At 42.2% G+C, this 24,727-nt stretch overlaps 1 protein-coding gene across 3 annotated transcripts in view; it reads right to left on the bottom strand.

Moving 5' to 3' along the window:
• C7H3orf67 (chromosome 7 C3orf67 homolog) overlaps positions 1-15,525 on the bottom strand; it is a 205,600-nt gene extending 190,075 nt beyond the window's left edge. The window contains exons 1-5 of one of the 3 annotated variants that reach the window (XM_030569153.1): positions 15,228-15,525; positions 14,846-14,922; positions 5,472-5,560; positions 3,473-3,562; positions 1,909-2,002 (exon numbers count right to left, since the gene is read on the bottom strand). In XM_030569153.1, the coding sequence (XP_030425013.1) occupies positions 1,909-2,002; positions 3,473-3,562; positions 5,472-5,492 (205 nt within the window). In that variant the 5' untranslated portion in view covers positions 5,493-5,560; positions 14,846-14,922; positions 15,228-15,525. The remainder of the gene's footprint in view (positions 1-1,908; positions 2,003-3,472; positions 3,563-5,471; positions 5,561-14,845; positions 14,923-15,227) is intronic. The other 2 variants (XM_030569155.1, XM_030569154.1) reach the window with 2 other exon arrangements.
• Between the last annotated feature and the right edge of the window lie 9,202 nt (positions 15,526-24,727).

Below are 24,727 nucleotides of genomic sequence, written 5' to 3'. Positions count from 1 at the left end.
ATAGACTCAAGGAGCTTAATTTATTTAGCTTAAAAGAGAAGGTTAAGGGGAGACTTGATTACAGTCTATAAGTATCTACATTGGGAACAAATATTTAATAATGGGTTCTTCAATCAAGCAGAGAAGCGTATAACAAGAACCAATGGCTGGAAGTTGAAGCTAAACAAATTCAGATTGTAAATAAGGCAAAAAATATTAGTGATGAGAATAATTAACCATTGGAACGATTTCCGAAAGGTTGCCATGGATTCTTCATCACTGGTTATTCTTAAAGCAATATTGCATGTTTTTCTAAAAGCTCTGCTCAAGGAATTATTCTGGGGCAATTCTGTGGCCTGTGCTATTCAGGAGGTCAGACTAGATGATAACAATGTTCCCTTCTGGCCTTAGAATCTCTGAGGCTTTGATGAGGCAGATCTAGTTCTGAAGTTTAAAATAGTAGAAATATAGCTTAATTAGGGAGCACACAAGAAAAACTTTTAAAGATACTTTCCTATTTAGGAATATCCACACACTTGTAGGGTATACAAGTATCAATGAGTTGAAATTTGTAGTTTCCTCTTATTAGTTCCATTAGTGAAGGAGAGAGTCGGCCGATTACTGAGTTGGCAGCAGCAGCGGCTCCAGGCCCCAGCACTCCAAGCGTGTGCCTAGGGTGGCAAGCCGCGGGGGGCACCCTGCCGGTCCCTGCGAGTGAGTCAGTCAGGCTGCCTTCGGTGGCTTGCCTGCGGGAGGTCTGCCAGTCCCGCGGATTTGGTGGCAATTTGGCGACGGGTACGCCGAAGCCACGGGACCGGTGGACCTCCTGCAGGCAAGCTGCCGAAGGCTGTCAGACTGCTATGCTTGGGGCAGCAAAAACACTAGAGCCACCCCTGGTGGGCAGGCATGTTAAGATCCTAAAACAGTATTATTCCAAGAGCAACATGGATCTCAAGATATCTTCAGAAGCCAAGATCATACGTACAAAAGCTCACGGTCTCTGAACAGTTGCCTGGGCTACTCCCTCATCCACAACATAGCTCCTGTAGGAGTTCTGTTCCCATTGACCACCCACTCTGAGTCTACACAAAATAAAAAATCCCACACCTGTGGAAGGGGAAGCAGACATGGAACTTAAGATAACAGTTCTTCAAGCACTCGTTTAGTTTAGCAGATTTCAAAACAGGTACAGTATATATGATTTAGGGCCATATTCTCAGGAAGTATAAATTAGAGTGTCTTTCCATTGAGTTTAATGGAGCAATGCTGATTTAAACAAGATGATGAGTTCTCTTGAAATGTTGAGAGATATTTAACTGTAATACTGCTTGTTAAGTCCCTTGAATCAGTAGGGGGGAGGCAATCACATGAAAAATATTTAAGTGAGAAATTCTGCAAAACTGAAGTTTTAGTCTGTTGAATAACTTCTCACTCCTTGTTATTTCTACTCTAACTTAAAAAAAGTTGTGGACCTAAACAACTGTTTGTAAAAAGTAATCAGAAACGATCAGATTATATAACACATTTTATCAAACAATTAAGCCTCACATCTCTATAAAGTGGGTAAATAGCACCATTTTATAGAATAAAATGAAAGAGGAATTAAGAGCCCCATTCAATACCTGCTGACAGACAGACTTTTATTGATAACAATATCTACAGGAGCAGAACCTAAGTTGTGTTTTTTGCCGAAGGTCAAATCTATTAGCTAAGGATCTGCCCCAACTTGTTTAGTTGCATATCCCATTTCTAAACATCTACTTATTGGTAACAGCTGTTTTGCTGAAAAGCGACCTTTCAGTCTGCTGACAGAGGAGCTGCCCAAAGGAAGAGACAATATCGCAAATAGCTAGATCCTGCAGTAATACTGGATTAGTACAGAACAACAATCTGAACAACATCTTATATTTGTAATGCCTCAATACTTACGAGTTTGTCTAGTTTCCTTTGGTAGCTGAATCTTGTTTGTTTGACTGCTTCCTTCAAGGACAAAAACAAAGCCTTTTACTTCTTTATCAAATTCCTACAAAAAGGAACAGTGAAAAAAATAAACCTTTTATCAGTCTCTTAATCAAGACTTAACCAAATTTGCAATGTCATAAAGCTGGGGGGAGGGGAGAAGAGTTGCAAACACTTTGGAGGATAGAGCTAAAATTCAAAGAATCCTGATAAATTGGAGAACTGGGTTATAGAAAACAAAATGAAATTCAACAAAGAAAGACAAATGTAAGGTGCTACACTTCAGGGAAGAGGGGAGAGAAACCAAATGCACAAATAAAGAATGGGGGATAGCTGGCTTGACTGCAGCACTGCTGAGAAGGATCTGGGAGGAGTTGTAGATCACAACCTCAACATAAGTAAAAAATGCAATGGCATTGCAAAAAAAAAAAAAAACACACCAAAAAAAAAAAAAAACACAAATGCAATTTTAGGTTGCATTAACAGAGGCACAATATGAAAATCAAGTGAGTTGATAGTACCGCTCTACTCAGCACTGGTTAGGCCTCAGCTGGAGTATTGTGTCCAATTTTGGTCATCAGTGTATAGAAAGGCTGTAACAAAACAGAGAAGGATCTAGAGACGAGCAACAAAGATTATCAAAGGGATGGAATGGAAGTCATGTGAGCAAAGGCTGAAGGAACTGAGTATGTTTAGTTGGGAAAAGAAGAGATTGGGGGGGGGCATGCTAGCAGTTTTCAAATACTTGAGAGGCTGCCATTAAAAAGATGGAGAAAAGTTATTCTCTCTTGCCACAAAGTGCAGACAAGAGGCAATGGAGTCAAACTACAGCATAGCAGATTTAGACTAAACCTCAGGAAAAAGTTTCTAACTGTAAGAACAGTAGGACAATGGAAGAGACTGCCTAGGGAGGTCATGGAAGCTCCTTTACTGAAGGCTTTCAAAAAGAGGCTGGACAGCCATCTGGATGGTTTAGACATAAACCCTGAATCTTGGCAAAGATTAGACTGAATGAGCCTTGCTGAACCTCCTAACTCTATAGTTCTATTATTCTAAAACTGCAAAAAAAACCCAAACTTACAGCCAAAGTGTAAGGCTACTTTGATTGTTCTTAAGACTGTCAAAAGGGGTGTAGCAACAAGAATTTTATAACAGTGCAAAGATGTTAGTAATAATATTCTCAGTAAATTTCTGGCTTTTTGTAATATATTTTATATAAAATATTTTGACAGATATGTGATTCATGATCCCCGGCCCAGACTTGACCCAATGGTTATCAGAATAGCAAAACTATATTAAGCTTTGTTCCACTAGAAATATTTAAGCTATAAAATTACAGCTGTGACCAATCCAGTTTGCAAGCAGGCATAAAGTGCTAATTTAAGTGGTCATTTATTCTGTCATGGTGACAGAACTGCAAGTGACAACTTTTCCATAGTCAGGTCAAAGCCCTCATTACCTTCTAATTTTAAGCTTCATGTACTTTTTTCCACGGTTTATATTTCAGGTCTTATAAGTCCCCCATAAAACTTACTTTCCAAATTGCTGATGGACTGCCAAAGATCTTCCATTTTGCTCCTGGATTCTTGCCTTGAGCACTGAATATTTCAACAAATGGGCCACCCTGTGATAAAATTGTTTAAGGATACGTCACTCTAGCCAGGTGTTGAGCACACCATCATTGAGCACAGTTTGCTAAATCTGAGTATGTCAGAGCAAACACTCATGAAACAATGGTTAACCCTGGTTAATATAAATATTATTGACCACACTCAACTGCCAACATTTTTTTTTTAAAACACAATTAACAAATGGCACTCTTGACTTTATAGTCTGATTTTACTGCAGCATCAGAGTCCACGCTTACTTACAACACTATTTTCTTTGGTAAAGGAACCATGATATGTTTTTACCATTGTCCTTTCTTTACGGGCAAGCAAAAAAACCAACCAAACAAAAAACAAAAAAAGGCACCAAACTCTTAAGCATGGCATGTAAAAATATTAAAAACCTGCAAGAGGTGAATAGATATTTTCTTCACGTTTTACTTCTGCAACTCACTCTAAAAGAATTTTCTGAATAATGCTCAGCTAAATGATTAAACAGAAGAGTATCTATTAGTTTCTAGTAAAGAGATGTAGCCAATACAGTGGATTTTTTATTTTTCAATATTTCATCCATCATGAATCATAACAGAACTTTACTGATGGTTTTTGAGATGCCACCTTTGCACTTTAACTGAGTTTAGTAATTATGGGATTGTTTCAGAGATTCCAAGGCCACAAAAACCATTGTGATCATTTACTCTGACTTCCTGCATAATAATAGGTGATAGACCTGCCCCCTCAAAACTCCTAGAGCATATATTTTAGAAAAACATCCAGTCTTGATTTAAAAACTGTCAGTGATGGAGAATCTACCACGACCCTGGGGAAACTGTTCCAATGGTTAATGACCCTCATTGTTAAAAGTGTACATCTTATTTCCAGGCTCAATGTGTCTAGCTTGAGCTTCCAGTGACTGGATAGTTTTACACCTTTCTCTGCAAGACTGAAGAGCCCATTATCTATTATTTGCTCTCCATACTTACAGACTGTAATCAAGTCACCTTTCTCTTTGTTAAACTAAACAGATTTAAGAAGCTCAATCTATCACTGTAAGGCAGGTTTTCTAATCCTTTTATCATTCTCGTGACTTCTCTGAATCCTCTCCAATTTATCAACATCCTTGAATTGTGGACACCAGAACTGGACACAGTATTCCAGCAGCTATTGCACCAGTGCCAAACAGAGGCAAAACAACCCCCTACTCAAGATTCCCATGTTTATGCATCCCAGGACTGCATTAGTTCTTTTGACCACAGCGTCACACTGGGAGCTCATGTTTATGTGATTATGAACCATGATCCTCACCCCCAATTGTTTTCAGTCACTGCTTCCCATGATAGAGTTCTCCATTCTGTATGTATGGCCTAGACTCTTTGTTCCTAGACGTATGTATTTACATTTAGTCATAATACAATACATAGCTTATGCTTGCACCTAGTTTACCAAGCGATCCAGACTGCTTTGTATCAGTGACCTGGTCTCTTCATTATTTATTATTCCCCCAATTTTTGTGTCCTCTGCAAAAATTATCAGCTTTTAAATCAACTAGCCCCACTGACTACAGTTACTAAAAATCAGAGAAGGTGCAAAATGGCATTATATGAAAACACCAGTAAAATTCTTAGAATTCATGATGGAGGAAACACGGAACAAACAAACCCCACTGTATTGGTAACTTGAAGTCAATAGAACTAGTCACATATGGAAGGACTGAAGGATAAGATCTCAGACAGGTACTAAATTTTTGAAAAAACAAACTTGGGTGTGTTTTGTATCCAATATTATTTGCAAATTAATTATTCCTATATTTGCAAATAAGGTTGAGCAAATATAGATTGAACAAACAACTAAGAAGGTTTCAACATGCGTTTCAACTTTGGAAGACATACATAAAAGGAAGTAAAAAAATAGCAATTTCTGCTTTACCTGATACTCATTTCTGAACATTCTTGCAGATATTTCACAATCTGAAAATGTCAGCACCCCAGTGAGTAAGTCAAGACTTACAAATATTGCTGTAAATAGAGATTTTACTGTTAGACATTATTCCACCAAAAAAGTTTCCCTATATTCAAGTAGAAATCCATGTTTTAAAAATCAATTAGAACATTTCTAAAATACTGTTCATTACAGCAAATTTGTAACTCTTCAGCATGAAAAAGTTACCACAAAGGAATGAAGATTAGAAAAATGATTTATACCGTTGGTGTCTCTTGAGCAATGTTTCTTTACGTAACCACCATTCAGCCTGACCTTCCAGATATACCAGCTAAAATGGCCACTCTATCCCTAGCCTTTATTTTTAAGAAAGGAGGAGCCACTTATCTTTTTTAAATGTTTAGAAAGGTTTGATGAGTAAATATATATCTTCAACATATATTGTTTATTTCTCACTGCTACCAAGTGTTCAGTGGAAAAGATTAAAAATCCATTAAATAAGAGCCTTGCCTTTAATACAGAAGAACAGAAATTTATGGACTACATATAACAGAAACCTCATTTTCAACCAGAGATGTGAGACAGAGACTTATTCCACAAGTTACTTTTTTAAAAATTTCATCACTCTACATTCAGGATGGCTAGTGTAAGTATCAAACCAAATATATGGCAGAGGTGCCTACCTAGGTGCATGCTGAAGCCAATGAGAACTAAGGATGCATTGCACCTTGGAAGAATGAGGACTATGGTGAATTGAGGGTTTGATTCCACAAATACCCAAGCACCTCCTGTCAAAACCTAGTCCCAGATTTGGACCTTAGCGTCCAAAATATGGGGGTTAGCATGAAAACCTCCAAGCTTAGTTACCAGCTTGGACCTGGTACTGCTGCCACCACCCAAAAAATTAGAGTGTTTTGGGGCACTCTGGTCCCCCCAAAAACCTTCCCTGGGGACCCCCAGACCCAAATCCCTTGAGTCTCACAACAAAGGGAAATAAACCTTTTCCCTCCCCCCTTCCCGCAGGTGTTCCTGGAGAGAGATACAGAAGCAAACTCCGTGAGTCTAAACAGAGGGACTCCACCCTCCCCGTTCCCCAGTCCTGGAAAACAGAATTACTTCCCTCTTCACCCAGAGGGTATGCAAAGTCAGGCTAGTACATCTAACCCACACAGATGTCCCCCTGACTTCTTCCTCCCACCAATTCCCTGGTGAGTACAGACTCACTTTCCCTGGAGTTCCTCACTAAAGAAAAAACTCCAACAGGTCTTAAAAGAAAGCTTTATATAAAAAAGAAAGAAAAGTACATACAAATGGTCTCTCTGTATTAAGGTGACAAATACAGGGTCAATTGCTTAACAGAAATATGAATAAATAGCCTTATTCAAAAAGAATACAAATCAAAGCACTCCAGCAACTATAAACATGTAAATACAAAAGAAAAACAATAACCCTTATTGTTTTTATGATGTCTGTACTCACAACTTGGAAACAGAAGATTAAAAAGCAGGAAACAGAAATCACTTCTCAAAGCTGAGAGAGAGGCAGGCAGACAGACAAAGAACTCAGACACAAACTTTCCTCCACCCAGAGTTGAAAAAATCCGGTTTCCTGATTGGTCCTCTGGTCAGGTGCTTCAGGTTACTTTTTTTTCAGGTGAAAAAGACATTAACCCTTAGCTATCTGTTTATGACACCTCCCAATAGGTGCTGAGTGCCCACTGCTCCCATTGACTTCAGTGGGAACTGAGAGTATCCTGCACTTCTCAAAAGATGCTCAGCACCTGCAGGGTTAAGCCCTAAATGCTAATCTAGAACCCAATCCCAGGAGGTGGCACGTGCCCTAACTGTGGGAGTTGACAGTACTCACCAACTCACAGGGGGCACTGTTGCAGGATTACGCCTACAATGTATATCTTTTTGGCAATGTCCATTCGCTTAAATTCAGGGATGGAGAATTAAGATGACCTTGGACATGGTGATATTTCCTTAGATCCTGAAACTGTTCTAGTGGATCAAAATAACATGCCTACCAGCAAACTCAGAGAGGCCATCCTTGTCTGAGATGTTTAAGCATGATTATGAAAAGAATTAGGGATCTTGGATGGACCTACCTCTCCCTCTCCTTCCCCCTCCACACAGAAACCAGGCTCTTTCTCTGCCCTCTCCTTCCAGTCTTTTCACTATCTATGGACAAGGAGTGGAAGGATTTAGCTCCTTATTCCTCACCCCTCATTTAATCCACAACCCCCGCCCCCACCTCTGAACAGGGAGAAGGGAAGGCTTGGTCCCAGGAATGCTGCCCTCTTATGCCAAATATTGCCTTTAATTTCCTTGGCCAGTTCCAGGTCTGACCTCCTTCCCGAGATGATCCTCCTCCTCTTCTTCCTCGTTTGTTGCCTTCCTTCTCCTCCTCCACCACTGCCTCCTCCTGCCCCTCCATGTTCTCCTCTCCCCCAGAATGTGCAATGAAGATCTGACAGGCAGCAAGCTACAGGCTGTGTGGACACTGATGGACTATGTTAACATACTCTAGGTATTTAGAGCATGCCAGCAGGTCCACACGGGACACAGTGCAACGTGCAGCCTGTAGCTTGGGAGGTGAATCCAGCAGCACTCCAACCCATTTAAAATTGCTGTAGCTTACCTCCTATCAGACCCTCATTGCAGTCTGTGAATGTGTCACAGATGTGGTAGAAGACAATGCCCCACTGGCTGTGGCACTCTGCTGTGTTTGTCAGACACAAATGGTGGCGAGTGGCACACATTTTTACATACTCTTTTTGCATGCACACATTTGCAAAAATTAGTAGAATAAACCTGAATTAGTAATTTGGTAATTACATGTAAAAATTAGAATAGCAGAAAATTAGAGAGGGTTAGTATCTCTCCAAATCACATGTACAATTTATCTTAAGAACTAGCTTAGCCAAAATACTGATCTTTCAGAACTGAAAAGCACTTAAAAGCTTTAAATGTTATACAATGGTACATAACTTTGGGTGAACTAGTAAAAGTATGCCTTGATCTTTCACACTTATGCACGAGTTGTTCCATGGGTAAAGTTACTCACATACATGTTTGCAGAATCAGGACCTTAGAGAGCTAACCGATTAATATTTTAATTGTATTGATTCAATATGGTCTACTAGTATTTTGATGCATAGCTTGTATTATAGCGTAAACCACACTATTTGTTACAACCAAGTTATCTGTCAGTAAAATAAACTGAAACAGATAGTGTAACTGGTATAATTACTTAATATAGTTATTAATGTGCCTTTCTTAAGTAACAATTGACAACCATGAATTAATCATTTTACAAGTTTGAAAGTAATATACTATTTCTTTGTTCTATAAATAAAGCAGTCTGGTAGTACATTAACAATTTCTGGAAAATGTTATTGCTCTAAATTTTATTTTCCTCTATTAAGATCTCATCTTTGTTATTTAAACCAGAAGAATGTTCAATATTCCACAAATAATTCCTTAGCCAAGAATACAATACTTTGAAGCAAATCTTACAGTGACTAATGTGCTGATCCACTGAACCAAAATTCACATGGAAAGCAGGTGGTGGGTGAAAGGGCGATAGCACAGGTTATGTCCTCTCACAGGAGGTATTTATAATGTACTTAGTATTGTGACCCAGATATGCAGGCACCCTGTCAGTCTGGGGTGAGGATTCCATCACCCAAGGGTTTGAGTTGCTGTGGTTTGTTTGTTTTTGTCAGAGCAAAGCCCTTTTACACAGGCTTGCAGCTTCAAAAGATCAGGACCAGATCTGCCAAGTGGTACTTCTGTCCTGACTTGCAGCATTTCAGGGAAAATATCATACTGTACATGAGTATCATAGATTATTAGTGTTGGAAGGGACCTCAGGAGATCATCTAGTCCAAACCCCTGCTCAAAGGAGGGCCAATCCCCTAATAGCCCCCTCCGGGATTGAACTCACAACCCTGGGTTTAGCAGGCCAATGCTCAAACCACTGAGCTATCCCTCCCCGCACATAGATATGTATGGCAGAGCGCCCCTAACAAAAAAAGATTGGTGTCAGGGGAAGTTGCACTAGACTGCAAATCCAAATACCAGGAGTTCTTGTCTCATTTCTTCCATAAGAGTGCTGTTAATATTTTTGCTGTTCACCGCCCTTATTGATGAACCATGGTCTTATGCACCTTGGAACCGAACTCTGGTCTATAATAAGGGACCCAAATTTCATCCCCTTTGCCATTCTACTTTTCAGAACAAACATGCCAAAGCTAGTTAGCAACGCAGTTGGCTATATCCTCTGCAAGCACAGCTGTAACCAGTAGATCACACTTTGCTCCCCAAGCGAGGATCAGAACCTAGGTATCATTATACTTAGTACTTCATTACTGTCTTACAAACAGAGGTGTAACGCACAGACAAAGTGTCTTCTCCCCCTCTAGGGACTGATCCACATAGAGGGTAACAGCCTACTTCTGCTACCAGTTCATTTTTTAGCAGTGGCTCAAGTGGAAGAGATCTGTGTCATAGATCTAAAGTCCGAGTTCAAACTCTGCTGAGGACTCGTGCAGAGAAAAACACAGTATGTGATTATTATGAATTTAGCTTTAAAAACAACTAGATAAATTCATAGAGGACAGGTCAATCAGTGGCTATTAGCAAGGATGGGCAGGAAGGTGTCCCTAGCCTCTGTTTGCCAGAAGCTGGGAATGGATGACAGGGGATGGATCATTTGATGATTGCCTGTTCATTCCCACTGGGGCACCTGGCATTGGCCACTGTTGGAAGACAGGATACTGGGTTAGATGGACCTTTGGTCTGACCCAGTATGGCTGTTCTTATGTAATTAAAGACTGTATCATGATGCAGATACACAAGGGGCAGAATTAAGATTGCCTAGATAACCCTAATTCTGATGCTTGTCTTTGGAAATTTGATGTTCCTTAACTTCTTTTAAGTCAGCACTTACTGGGTCCCCGGAATACCCATTTTTAATGAACTAAAGAATCTTTCACCTGCAAGCCTTTAAATCCAGCTTAGTGCTCTGTAGGGCTTGAGAGTTATTTCCGTCTAATGGCTATTTGGTGGCTACTCTACAGGTGAGTTTGGTGGGTCTCATTTCCAGCTCCTACATCATAAACTCACCACCGCACATTCCACTAATTGGCAGACTCAGCTCAGGCCAAGAACTGCAAAGGCCATGGAGATGAGGCTACCCCAACTGGACCTGGAGGAAGTTTCCCCCGTATCCAGGTTAAGGCAAGGTGGAAGCTTGCTGTGTACAGAAACAGAAGATTTCTTTAGCTAGGGATGAAACTAATGCCTTTCACCAGTACTAAATTTTTTAAAGCTGAAATTTAGTGATATGCAAATTAGTTCATTACATAATTTGCATAACGTCATATGGAGCTGCCAAAAACCCTAACAACTATGCTGGTCCTAATTAATAAAAGGAGTCTTTTCACTTACTTCAGTGGAAGTTGGATCAAGCCCAAAAGAGGGTAAGCAAACTTGTGTCTGGCCAAACTACATAAACTCACTCATCTCACACAGCTTTATTATTGCTGTGAACATATCAATGAAATATAAATATACAGCGGAACACACTGCAATACATTTTTTCTTATATATTGCCTACTTATAATCTTTTGAGTGCTTGCATTAACTTAATAGAAAAGACTACAATTATTTTATTTTCAGCATGAGGATTGGTAGTTATTGGAGATACTAAACATTAAATGAATGACAATTTTTTATAGCATACCTAGTATTATCATAGTAAGTGGCACATCTGTGAGGCACTAAATGTCGTTAGTCTGGAATATCCTGGGACCAACACAGCTACAACTACACTGCAAACACTAGTGGAACATAAGACTTTCCCAGATTGGTTTCCATACTATGGTCCTATATTGGGCATGAAATTCATGCATTGCAAGGATTGAAACACAACACTTAATGGGACTGAGTTATCATAATATACGCTTTAAGCAGAACATTCTAAGAAAATTGAGATTTGCACCCTCTTTCATCCCCACACCTCTCAAAAAAAAAATCTTAATTTTTGGATCGACAAAAATGCTTAAAATTCCAGATAGACTAGAGTTCTGTTTTTTTGAAAAATTACAATATCCCGACATTTAAAGCCCTTCAGTTTTTAAACATTTTTTCAAATAAATAGATATAACATCTTTATAGGATGCTGTAAAAAAGAAGTGTTCTCTCATTTTTCAGCCAAGGATCAAAATTCTCATTTTATTGCCCTACAGCATGTACTTTTAGTATAGTGCATCTGCCCAACTTGGGATACAGAACCTGCAGCATCAAAGTCAATGATAGACTATCAGGAATGCAGTTTATCTAATTAGATCACACTGTAAAACGTATTCATTTTCCTACACGTAAACCCTATTACTACTTATTTTACAGTGCTCCTCATCTGTGCACTGACTTTTTTTTTTTAAAATCATTAGCTTCACAATACTTTCCACAGTGTAAAACAAAATACAGCATATTCCCATTTATCTGAATAGCATGGGAGACATGGATTTTATTTGGATAATTGATAGTGCAGGAGCTATAAAACAGTGGGTAGCCTCTCCCAAAGCCAGGGCTTTTTGTCGTCATCCTCCTCCTCGCAGCCCAAGGGTCTCTGCTTTGCCCTATTGGGACCATAGACTCTCCCACCTGCACCTTGTGACCGCAGGGATCAGGTCTCACCGTCCCTATGGCAGTGCAGGGAGTCCTCTGAAACTCCACTGTCATGGCCCAACTCACTCACTCCAGTGTAATAGTATAGACTCTCCCACCTGCACCTTGTGACCGCAGGGATCAGGTCTCACCGTCCCTATGGCAGTGCAGGGAGTCCTCTGAAACTCCACTGTCATGGCCCAACTCACTCACTCCAATGTAATAGTATATACTCTAGGGTATCTCATTACCTTCATCCATCGCCTCCATTTTAGACCCAAATATATATCCATCCAGCACCGATGCCATTTCCCCTACTATTAACTCTTTACATCAGAACTTTTGTTTCAAAACCTTAGTTATATGATCTATCACCATTTATGTGAAAGAAATTAATTCAGTATCTCACTAGTAAGGCTGCGAGTCTGTCACAGATTCCACCTGGACTTCTGCAACAGGGGTTTGGGTGTGTGGGAGGGAGTTCAGGGCTAGGAGCAAGGGTTTGGGGGGTGGGAGGCCCCCCTGCAGCTCCCAGACGGCAGGGGGGTGGAGGGAGCGATCTTGACGCCGTGTGCTGCCCGCGCCCGCAGGCCCCACTCCTGCAGCTCCCATTAGCTGCAGTTCCTGGCCAATGGGAGCTGCAGCAGCCTGTGTTTGTGGCGGGAGCAGCGGAAGAGCCCCTGCCTCTGCCGCCTAGGAGCTGCAGGGACATAGAGCCTGGTAGGCAGCCCCTGCCAGACCCATTAACTCTCTCCCCCTGTACCAGAGGGGATCCTGGGTCACCTCCCCCAGCACCCACGGCGCCCCAGAGAACCCCTACCCCAGTTTTAGTCACGGCAGGTATTTTTAGTAAAAGTCATGGACTGGTCACGGGCCCATGAATTCGTGTCTAAGCCCGTGACGACCTGTCCATGACTTTTACTAAAATACCCATGACTAAAATGCGGCCTTACTCATTGGCTCTCCTCAACTATTTTTCTTGTGTAATTCCAAGTTTTTGTTCCACAACTGAGTCTTGACAAGATAACTGGAAGAAGGATAAGTTTACACATAGAGTAAAAGGTAAGCTTTATTTTGCTTCTTTCACAGATAAACAGGATTTAAAAAACTATACTTGTTTAGTATTAGCTTATGCCACAGTCCTGTAAACACATATGTACATGTGTAACTTGACTCATATGAGCAGTCCCCTTGACTTCCATGGGGTATTCACAGGAGTAAAGTTGCGTGCATGTGTTCGGAAGACTGGGGTTCCAGAATTTAGTAAACAGTATTTGTTGAAATTATGCTACAAAGTGAATTTGTAGCAAGTACTTTTGACAGGGAAAGAAGACTCAAGTATAAGATTGTTAATACATATAACTCAGCATCAAAGTCCTAAAGCTACTGCTAATTTATGATAGGCTGGAACACCACAGAGAAAGCAGTTAATCATAGATGAAAGGTTTTAGCATCTTCTAGACAAATGAAGTCTACATACAGAATATTTAAAACTAGGTCCATCACATAGTTATATATTTTCTCAAAATACAAATTAACATAACAGATGTATATTACTATCCCTTTTTATCCATACCAAGACTATCTATGTTTCAATATAAAAACAAAGTAAAAACAATTGTCTTTACAGAAAACTGCAGGATATAACAATGAAACATCTGTTTATTTTTAAGTTAAAGCTACGAACAATTGTTTGCAATACATGTTACGTATGAGCTCAAACACCAGTAACAGTAAATAAATGAGTCTCTTTTTCTACAAAGTACTCAAGCTTTCAGATGAGTGCTACTGTACTTTTCAGCAAATGAAACATTTTAATGAACATGTCATCCATACTACGTAAATCTACAGTAAGTTTCACCAATTACATTTATAGCATTGAAGATTCCTACTAAACCTGGACTCATCATTAACACTAGGATAAAGCACCAAAGACTAAACTGCAGAGAACAATCCTGGCACAAGCAATAGGATACTGTAGGTTGTTGTCACTCCCATCATTGATATGATTTCTGGAATCATATAAATCCTGCATTCCATAAGCATGGAGCTAGAAACTGAAAACATCCACACACCACTCCTTATCTGTTTTTAGCATTGTACAGTGCAATACTGAATTAGAGAGGAGCCCAAACCAAAATCCAGAGCTGAACACCAATCTGGGGGGACAGTTTTGGATCCTCATCCAAATATTATGGCTCAAGTTTATCTCATGTACATATTGTACTTATGCATTTCAGTAACAGTTCTTTGGGGTGGGAGTGTTACCCCATATTCTAATTTGTATATGTTATTCACTAACACTTACTAGATAGCTATATTTTATATTTACGCCCCACTTCTCGTAAAGGAATAGGCATTTTAGACCACTTCACCACACATTTCAACAGAATGCTGTATCTCAAAATATCAGTGACATTTTAAGGGACCACCATTATTACTCTTAATTGCAACAGGCTGTCATCCTATAAAATATCCCCTTGCAATGGCAGAGCACATACACTTCCATGTCAATACTGAAGAACAGCTGAACTACCTGTCTCACCACCGCCCGGCCTAACCCCAGAGGGGGTTAATATCCCCACCACCACTGCTCATGTGGGGAAATATAGAGGGTCTGGGAGGGTCTCATCTGTGGGGACCGTTGGGGGGGTGGGGCAAGGAGGCCAACAAGTAAGATCTCACCTGCAGGAGAGTTTCACCTTGGGGAGTGTGTGAGCATCTCACCTGGGGCACTGTATCTGGGTGGGGAAGCATCTCACCTGGGGAGCATATGAAGGGATGCAGGGGTTTCACATGGAGGAGTACAAGAGAGAAGCTGGGAAGAGTATCTCCCCGAGGGAGTGTGTGATGAGGTGGGGCGTTCTTACCTGGGGGAGTGGGCATGGGGGAGCATCCATTGCACCTGCAGGCGGGGTCTCACCTGGGAGAGTGGGGGGGCACCATACACCACACCTGCGGGGGGGTCTCACCTGGGAGAGTGGGGGGGCGCCATACACCGCACCTGCGGGGGGGGTCTCACCTGGGGGAGGGGGCGCCATACACCGCACCTGCGGGGGGGTCTCACCTGGGGGAGGGGGCGGGCGACACCTCACCTCTCACCTGGGGGACTCACGGTGGAACCTGCGGCCACAGCAGAGGTCACCCGCTGCGGCTGCGCCTGCGCCTGACAAAGGCCCGGTCTCCACGCGGCAACGGGGGTGGGCGGAGCGTGATACCGCTCGTGCCCCCGACCCTGTCCGCCCGTTTAAAATGGCGACGTGCGAGGACGAGCGTCATCCGTCCCCCGCCGAGAACGGGAACTCCTGGTGCTTCCTCTAGGCGCGCCCCGGGCTAAGGGCGGGAGGGGCGCGAGCCGCGTGCCGCTGAGGGGACGGGGCGCGCGCTCGGCAGGCCAGGAGCCCCGCGGGGAGGTAAAGGGGAGCCTAGCGGGAGGGCCCAGCACAGGGTGACATGGTCCCCTCCGGAGCCCCGCATTACACCCCCCCGCCCGAGCCGGGGGCTCCGCAGGAGCTGGCTGGCGGCGGGGGAAGGGGCATCACCGGGCTGGGGGCTGACTTGGCCCTTGGGTGTGACAACACTTTGAGCAACCTGGTGAGCCGCGTGACCGTCGGGAGCAGGCCGGGCCTCGTGCCCCAGTGTGGCGGGGCAGCCTGAGCAGAGCAGGCCGCACGCCCCTAAGGCTGCCTGGGGCCGGCCGGGCGGAGAGGGTTAGGCGAATCTATTCCCAGCTCCTGGCCTAGGTTTCCTGCTGGCTCTGCCGAGCCTTGCCCACCTGTGTTGTGGAGCACAGTTGTTATGGCCAGCGGGAGAGGGACTGTCAGATCACTGGTTTCCAAGGCACTAGAAGGGATGAACAGGTGCCTGGTGGTTTTCTCCAAGGAGAGAAGCCTGGAGAAGAGAGGCCCCTTTATTGTGACCTCACCAGCAAACTCAAAGATATGTCATGGTTTTCTGGTCACTTCAAAAACATTTGAATCAGGAGGGACAAGATCATGGGTAACAAATTTGATTCAGATTTTTAGACTCAGATTTTAGTCTAACATTCTTGTAATGGCAGATCATTGGATAGCTCATCTTATTCCTAAAGGTTTATTGCCTTTCCATAGAAATATAATTTGAATGCTTTTTCTTAGATCACAGGATGACTATGAGCCGCCAATGTGATATGGACGTGAAAAAAGCTAATGTGGTTTTAGGATGCATCAGGTGAGGTATTTCCAGCAAAGATAAAGAAGCGTTAAAACCGTTATACAAGGCACTGGGGAGACCTCATCAGGAATACTGTGTGCAGTTCTGGTCTCCTGTGTTTAAGAAGGGGGAATTCAAACTGGAACAGGTACAGAGAAGGGCTACTAGGATGATCTGAGGAATGGAAAACCTATGTTATGAAAGGAGACTCAAAGAGCTTGACTTGGCTTGTTTAGCCTAACCAAAAGAAGGTTGAGGGGGCATATGATTGCTCTCTCTAAATATATCAGAAGGATAAATATTAGGTAGGGAGAGGAATTTATTTAAGCTTAGTACCAGCGTGGACACAAGAACAAATGGATGTAAACTGGACACTAGGAAGTTCAGACTTGAAATTAGATGAAGATTTCTAACCATTGGAGTGAAATTCTGGAACAGCCGTCCAAGAGGAGTTGTGGGGGCAAAAGACATATCTGGCTTTAAGCCTAAGCTTGATAAGTTTATGGAGGGGATGGTATGATGGGATAGCCTAATTTTGGCAATTAATTTGGCAACTGATCTTTGATTATCAGCAGGTAAGTATGCCTAGTGGTCTATGATGGGATGTTAGATGGGGTGGGATCTGAGTTACTACAGAGAATTCTTTCCTGGGTGCTGGCTGGTGAGTCTTGCCCACATGCTCAGGGTTTAACTGATTGCCATATTTGGGGTCAGGAAGGAATTTTCCTCTGGGGCAGATTGGCAGAGGCCCTGGAGGTTTTTTGCCTTTCTCTGCAGCATGGGGCACAGGTCACTTGCTGGAAGATTCTCTGCAACTTGATGTCTTCAGACCACAATCTGAGGACATCAATAACTCAGACATAAGTTAGGGGTTTGTTACAGGAGTGGCTGGGTGAGATTCTGTGGCTGGCATTGTGCAGGAGGTCAGACTGGATGATCATAATGGTCCCTTCTGACCTTAAAGTCTGTGAGTCTTAGGATCATTCTTACTGAGAGAAGTATTCATAATTCAGTAACCTATCCCTGGTTGATGATTAAATTTTAATCCTTAAACTTCCACAGCTTCCTAGTAGGGTACAATTAGACCATAGTCTGGGTAGGGAGAGGGGAAAGAGCTAAATCGGTTATGAAACCTATATGGCTGTCTCATGTTACGTTGAGATTTTAGAAGGGATCGTATCCTGTGCTGTGTTATCACATAATAGATTGTATTGATCAGAGTTTTTTAACATAAGAACAGACATACTGGGTCCAACCAAAGGTCCGTCTAGCCCCGTATCCTGTCTTCCAACCACCGCCAGTGCCAGGTGCTTCAGAAGAAATGATCAGCACAGGCAATCATCTAGTGAGGCATCACATGTCATTCATTCCCAGTTTCTGTCAGTCAGCAGCTAGGGCTACTCAGAGCATGAGGTTGCATCCATGACAATCTTGGCTAATAGCCATCGATGGACCTATCCTGCATGAACTTATCTAATTATTTTTTTAACCTAGTTATACTTCTGGTCTTCATAACATCTCCTGGCAGTGAGTTCAACAGGGTGACTGTGCATTGTGTGAAGAAGTACTTCCTTTTGTTTGTTTTAAACCTGCTGCCTATTAATTTAACTGGGGCACTCCTGGTTCTTACATTGTATGAAGGGGTAAATAACACTTTTTTCCCTCTCCATACCATTAATGATTTTACAGACTTCTATCATATGTCCTCCCAATCTTTTTTGCAATCTGAAAAGTCCCTGTCTCTTTAATCTCTCCTCCTATGGAAGCTGTTCCACACCTTTAATCATTTGTTGCCCTTCTCTAATTCTAATATTTTAAGAAGTTAAGGACAACCTTAATGGAATAATTGATAGTTTATTAAACAACAAAAATCTTTTACAGAGCTAGGACTAAAGAGAGAAGATGTTAGCTGCAAAAGAATGGTGAAAGAACTGTTAGGCTGATTTGGGGAGATAACAGATGGTAGTGGAACTCTGTAGTTTAAGCTAAAGTGATGTTAAAATTCATTTCACACTACTGTCAAAAGAGTCTGAAGCTTAGGTGACAGGAAGGCAGGATCTGAAGTCCTGAAAAATTCTACAAAAAGCTGATACTCAGGCAGAAAAGCCTGAGGTTAATCAGATAAGTGGAGCAAGCAGCCCTGAGGTGGGGAAACAGCTATGTGCCTGCTCAGGACAAAACTGACCATTAGGCCTTCTGCCAATGGCAATGAGTGACAATTAAACAGACTGTGAGAGGGAAAATCAAATTGTTATATATTTATTTAGATTTCTACCGGTTTGTACCAAAAAGGCACCTAACCTTTGCTCTAGTCACCTTTTGACTCAAATTACAGTTAATCAATGTAAAATTATCATAAAACTTAGGCCCAGTGTAGACTAAGTAACCTGTCATGCTTCTGAGGTGTGATTGGTAGCAATATGTTTATAACAATGACTTCTATAGAATTTGTCTTATTAGTTCAATAGCCATTTTTACCTGATTTAGACTACTGTTTTCTTCTTCTTTAACTGCTCACTGCTGCTATATTTGAATTGTTCTTTAAATATTGCATGGTTACCAATTCTTCATGATGTATAAACATCAGGATTAGAAATTATGCCACTATACAGTATACATTGACTAGAACTCACAAAAAGGATGTGTTTAGCTTTGGGGAAGTGCTTGAAGAATTTTTTTTTAAGAAAAATTCAGATTTGTCTGTCTTACCTTCTGGTTCACTCCTACTAAAACTTAACCCAATTCACTTCACAACCTGTTTCACTGAATACACATTTTTTACCTTAATATATACAGCCGCTCCCTGGGTTACGCAAGACCTGACTTACGCAAATTCACACTTATGGAAAAAGTTCCCTGAGCCAGAAACAGGATTTTTGAGTTGCAGAAATTTGGGTAACATACAGGTATACATTTCTGACTTACGCAAAATTTGAGTTACACAAGGTTTTCTGGACCGGAACGATTGCATAAGTCAGGGGGCATCTGTAATAGGAAACACCAACATATGGACTCCTCTTCCTGATGGAAAGACCCCAGGCAGAATATGGGGTTAGTTCTCATGTCTTTTGAATTAAAATACAAATGTTAGCAGCATTATGTTGGGAACTGAATTGACTTAATTTAGATTATTCAGTGTGCTGCAGAATATTTGATGTGTGATATTAAAACAAGGCTTCTTTAGAGGCCTCCACTGATATATTGTGGCTCAGTATCCATGGGAATATTACTGTAATTTTCTTCACTCATTCCTGACTCAGACTTATTTGAGAGCATCAGTCAGGCTTGGAGCAGCCTGCCAGTTAATGTATGCCAAGTGGCCTCCCCTGCTGTGTAAAGCTCCATTTCAGCTGTAATGACAATTTGTCAGCTTGTTCTGTACTGCATTGTTTTGAATTGGCCCTGCCTGTGCCTTTCCAGACTTTCATCTCTTCTAGTCTGGGATTCCCTTATCTGACTGTTGCAATTTATCTCCTGTACAATGCCACATACACTTATATTGTACCATAACTAATAAATAGTAATCCTAATGACAAAGTAAGAAAGCATCTTGTCACCGTACAGGAGGTCCCAAAGCTCTGTGCTATCATTCCAGATTTACTTAGTCATTGGCTGGAGCAGAAGGGAGAGAGGGATTATGAGTTATAGTGGAAACTTCAAACTTTCTTTGAAGTAGTAAGTAAAAAGAAATTCCATCTGTGAATGGATTGAGTTATTCTTTTTGGATATTAATTTTTTTTTTTTTTTTTTTTTTTTTTTTTTTTTTTTTTTTTACAAAATCAAGAGTCATAGCATGTCTCTTATCACATAATAAAATCATAGACATGTAGGGCTAAACCACAGGAGGTCATTTAGTCCAGCTCCCTGTGCCAAGGCAGGACCAACTATACCTAGACCATCCCTGATAGGTGTTTGTCCAAACCTCCAGTGATGGGGATTCCACAACCTGCCTTGGAACCTTTTTGCCGTGCATAACTATCCTAGTTTTCCTAATATCTAACCTAAATCTCCCTTGCTGCAGATTAAGCCTATTACTACTTGTCCTACCTTCAGTAGGCATGGAGCACAATTGATCGCTGTCTGCTTTTTAAGAGCCCTTAACATATTTGAAGACTTATCAGGTTCTCCCTTAGTCTTCTCAAAACTAAACACGCCCAGTCTTTTTTTAACCTTTCCTCATAGGTGTGGTTTTCTAATTTTTTTTATCACTTTTGTTGCTTTCTCCTGGGCTCTCTCCAGTTTGTCCTAATTTTTCTTAAAGTGTGGGCCCAGAGTTGGACATAGTATTTTATCTAAGGCAGTGATTGCCAACGCATCAATCACGATTGACTGGTTGATCCCGGAGCCTCTGCCAGTCAAGCATGATTTCTGGGCCGCTAAAAGTCTGAGGGCGGAGCAGGGCTCAGGCAGGCTGCCAGCCTGCCATGGCCCCACACTGCATCCAGAAGCGACTGGCTGCTGGCACATCTCTGCAGCCCCTGGGGTGGGGAGGGGCGAGGCATCTCCATGCCCTGCCCCCATCACTGTGTGCAGGCAGCACATGGAGACCTGTTGCTGTTTCCCACCCAGGGGCCACAGAGATGTGCCAGCAGCCAGCTGCTTCTGGGAGCAGCATGAGGCCGGGGCAGGCAGGCAGCCTGCCTGAGCCCTGCTGCGCCACTGGAAAGGAGCTGCGTGTGGTAAATACTTCCCACCTGGAGCCTACGCCTTGTACCCCTTCTGCCCAGAGCCCCCTCCTGCACCCAAATTCCCTCCCAGACCTATCACCTTCTGTACCCCAATTCCCTGCACCAGCCCCGAGCTCCCTCCTGCCCCAAACTCCCTCCCACACTCACCCTCTCCTGGTCCTCGATCACCTGCCTCAGCCAATGCACGCCCCACAGCTGAGAATGTTACACTGATTTGTGACCACCCCTGAAGGATTTTGGATCTATTAAAAAGAATGTAAAATTCATGAAAGAATCCACTGGACATATGAGATTAGGTGCAGTCTGACCATATGACCCAAACTCCCTTTATTCCCTGCCCCAGGCTCAACCCAGAGCCTCCTGCTACACACCAAACCTTTCGGCCCCAGCCCAGAGCCTACAACCCCCGTCCTGCACCCCTGCCCCAGCTTGGTGAAACTGAGGGGGGAGTGGGTAATGGAGTGAGTGGGGCAAGGACTTGAGGAAGGGGCATGGTAGATCCTGGATTGATATTAAATTCAAAGTGATCTTGTTCATGGAAAGGTTGGAGACCACTGATCTAAGGCCTCACCAATGCCAAGTAGAGTTGGGACAGTTATCTCCTGTGTCTTACATATGACACTTAATACACCCCAGAATGATATTAATCTTTTTTACAACTGCATTACATTATTGACTCTCAGTGTGATCTGCTATAACCTTCACATCCTTTTCGCAACATTAATGCCTTGTTAGTTATTCCCCTTTTTCCATTGTGCGTTTGACTTTTTTCTTCCTTAGTGTAATACTTTGCATTTGTCTCCATTGACTTGAATCATAGAATCACATTGTTTTCAGACCAATTCTCCAATTTGTCATGGTTATTTTGGATTCTAATCCTGCCTTCCAAAGTGCTTGCAACCCCTCCCAGCTTCTTGTGACTCACAGATTTTATAAGCATACTCTCCACTCCATTATCCAAGTTAATATTGACTAGTACTGGATACAAGACTGACCTCTGTGGAACTCCCCCCACCACACACACCATTTGATAGTGAACTATCAATGATTACTATAAGGTGGGTGCAAAAGTGGTTAAAGGACTGTACTCAAGAGTAATTTCATCTAGACCACATTTCCCTAGTGTGCTTATGAAAGTGTCTTGTGGAATTGTGCCAAAAGCCTTTATAAAAAAAGATATCACATCTATGGCAGTCCTATCCAGTGGGCCAGTAACCCTGCCAAAAAAGGAAATTAGGCTGGTTTGGTATGATTTGTTCTTAAATAATAGCCAATATGAATTTGTAATCACCCTTTTATCCTATAGGTTCTTTCAAATTGATTAATAATTTGTTCCAGTATCTTTCCAGGTATCAAAGTTAGGCTGACTGGTCTATAATTCTCTGGGTCCTCTTTGTTCCCCTTTTTAAAAGTAAGTATTGTTCGACTTTCTTGACTGCAATATAAGCCACTCATCACAGGCAAGATTGGGTTTGGACCTGCTGCCTTTATCTATAGCAGAGCTGCCCCTCTGCAGCCCTAATACCCTCTAGTGGGCCCCTACTTCGGCCTGCAGCCTGGGGCTCTGCTAAGCTGGAGCTCCACAGCCCTTCCCCAGCACTGCTCCATTCTCAGTACCTTCCTCAGTTCCCCAGGCAGCCTGGTCCCTCCCTCTCCAAAGGCTAAAGCGAGAGTGTCTGTGTTTCTGGCCCATTGCCCTCTTATAAGGGCCAGCAGAGTCCTGACTGGGGTGTGGCCACAGCTGAGGCTACTTCCCCACTCAGCCTGGGAACTGCCTACTTCAGCAACAGCCCTCTCCTGGGCTGTTTTAAGCCCTTCCAGGCAGGAGGAGGTGACTACCCCACTACAGCTTACATGTGTATTCTGTTCTTTTGTTACTCAACCATAGCAATTTGTTTGTGTTTCCACTTTTTGTAGGATTCCTTGATTTTTTTTTTTCTGGGTCATTAAAAAGCTCCTGAAGGAGCCATATTGGCATCTTATTATTCTTCCTTTATTTCCTTTGCATTGGGATAGTTTGCTGTTGCTCCTTTAATATGTCTCTTGGAGAAACTGCCAACTCTGCTGAACTCCCTTTTCCCTTAGATTTTCTTCCCATAGGACCACATCTGCCAGTTCTCAGAGTTTTTTAAAGTCTACTTTTCTGAAGTCCATTGCTGCTCTCTTTCCATTCTTTAGAATCGTGGAATCGCCTTCCACCTGTAGATTCACTACCAATTTTCCTGCAAAGCAGAATCAAAATTAAAATGACTGTGCCTCTAGTTACTTCCTCCACCTTCTGAAACAAAAAGTTGTCCCCAGTACATTTCAAGCACTTAGTGGACATGTTGTGTTTTGCCTTATTACTTTACCAAGTACTAATTAAAGACAGTAAAAGTCCCCAATTACTACCAGGTCTTGTGTTTTGGATTTTTCTGTTTTAGAAATGCCTCCTCCATCTGATTTGGTGGTCCGTAGCAGAGCCTTAACATGACATTGCCATAATTTCTCCTCCCCTCCCCCCTTTTTTTATTTTTGCCCAGAAACTTTATTATGATCTGCCTCTCACCTTCTTCTGGACCTCAGAACAAGTGTGTATATATATGCAAAACTTCCCCCTTTTGTCTCTGCCTGTCCTTCCTGAACAAGCTGTATCCTCATACCAGTGTTCCAGTCATCAGATTTATCCCGCCAAGTCTCTGTGATGCCAATTAAGTCATAATTTAGCTTATGTACTAATACTTCCAGTTCTTCTTGTTTATTTCCTATACTCCTTGCATTTGTGTAAAGACATCTAAGATGCTGAGCAGATTCCAGATTCCCCCAGTCTTGTCCCTCTTGTTGTTCCTATGGCCCTCTTGTAATTGTCCAACGCCCCTTCCACCCCCACCCCCACCCCACAGCCCTCAGTTAAGGTCACCTTTTTTTATACCTCCTAGTGGGCTTTTGTCATCTGCCATCTTTGAACCTAATCTAGATTGCCAGGTCTGTGTGCAAAGATGTTCTTGGTTAGATTGACCCCATCTCTTCCCAATAGTCCTTCCCAGAAAAGCATCCAATGATCAAGGACGTCAACACCCTCCTATTAACATCATCTGTGTAGTCATGCATTCATCTCCAGGATGTGTGTATGCCTCCTGGGCCCTTACCTTCAACTAAGGATGGGTGAGAACACCTACATCCCTAACCCCTTCATTTTTGCTCCCGGAGCCCTGTAACCTCAGGTGATCTGCTTAGGGTCAGACCTGGCAGTATCATTAGTGTCTACATGGATGAGCAGTATGGGGCAGTAGTCAAAAGGACCCATGAGTCTCAGCAACCTTTCCATAATGTCTTGGGGGCTGGCTCCAGGCAGGCAACATGCTCCCAAAATATCTCTGAGATTAATATCTCAGTTGATCTCCTTGACTGATGTGTATCTAGTAACCAAAACTAATCCTCAGTTATTATGCTATGTACAGGTAAGCTATATTACACACACAAAGCTATCTTAAAAGAACGTTATTAAGGATGCAAATTCAAATACTCAAAAGTTAGGAAATGCTATAATTAAGATTGTCTGCAACCTTTATAATAGGCATCCCTATAATATGACTCTGGATTTGATTTAAAGAATTCTAGGACAAAGAGCTTTGAATTGTGGAAAGAAGTGACATCTCTAGGAGACAAATGGCAGTAAAAAACTAACGTCCAGAGACTTAGTCTCATG

Source organism: Gopherus evgoodei, chromosome 7 (assembly GCF_007399415.2).
Source record: "Gopherus evgoodei ecotype Sinaloan lineage chromosome 7, rGopEvg1_v1.p, whole genome shotgun sequence".
NCBI classification, from domain to species: Eukaryota; Metazoa; Chordata; order Testudines; family Testudinidae; genus Gopherus; species Gopherus evgoodei.
The sequence above is the reverse complement of the archived record's forward strand: the minus strand, read 5'-3'. Positions and strand labels throughout refer to the sequence as shown.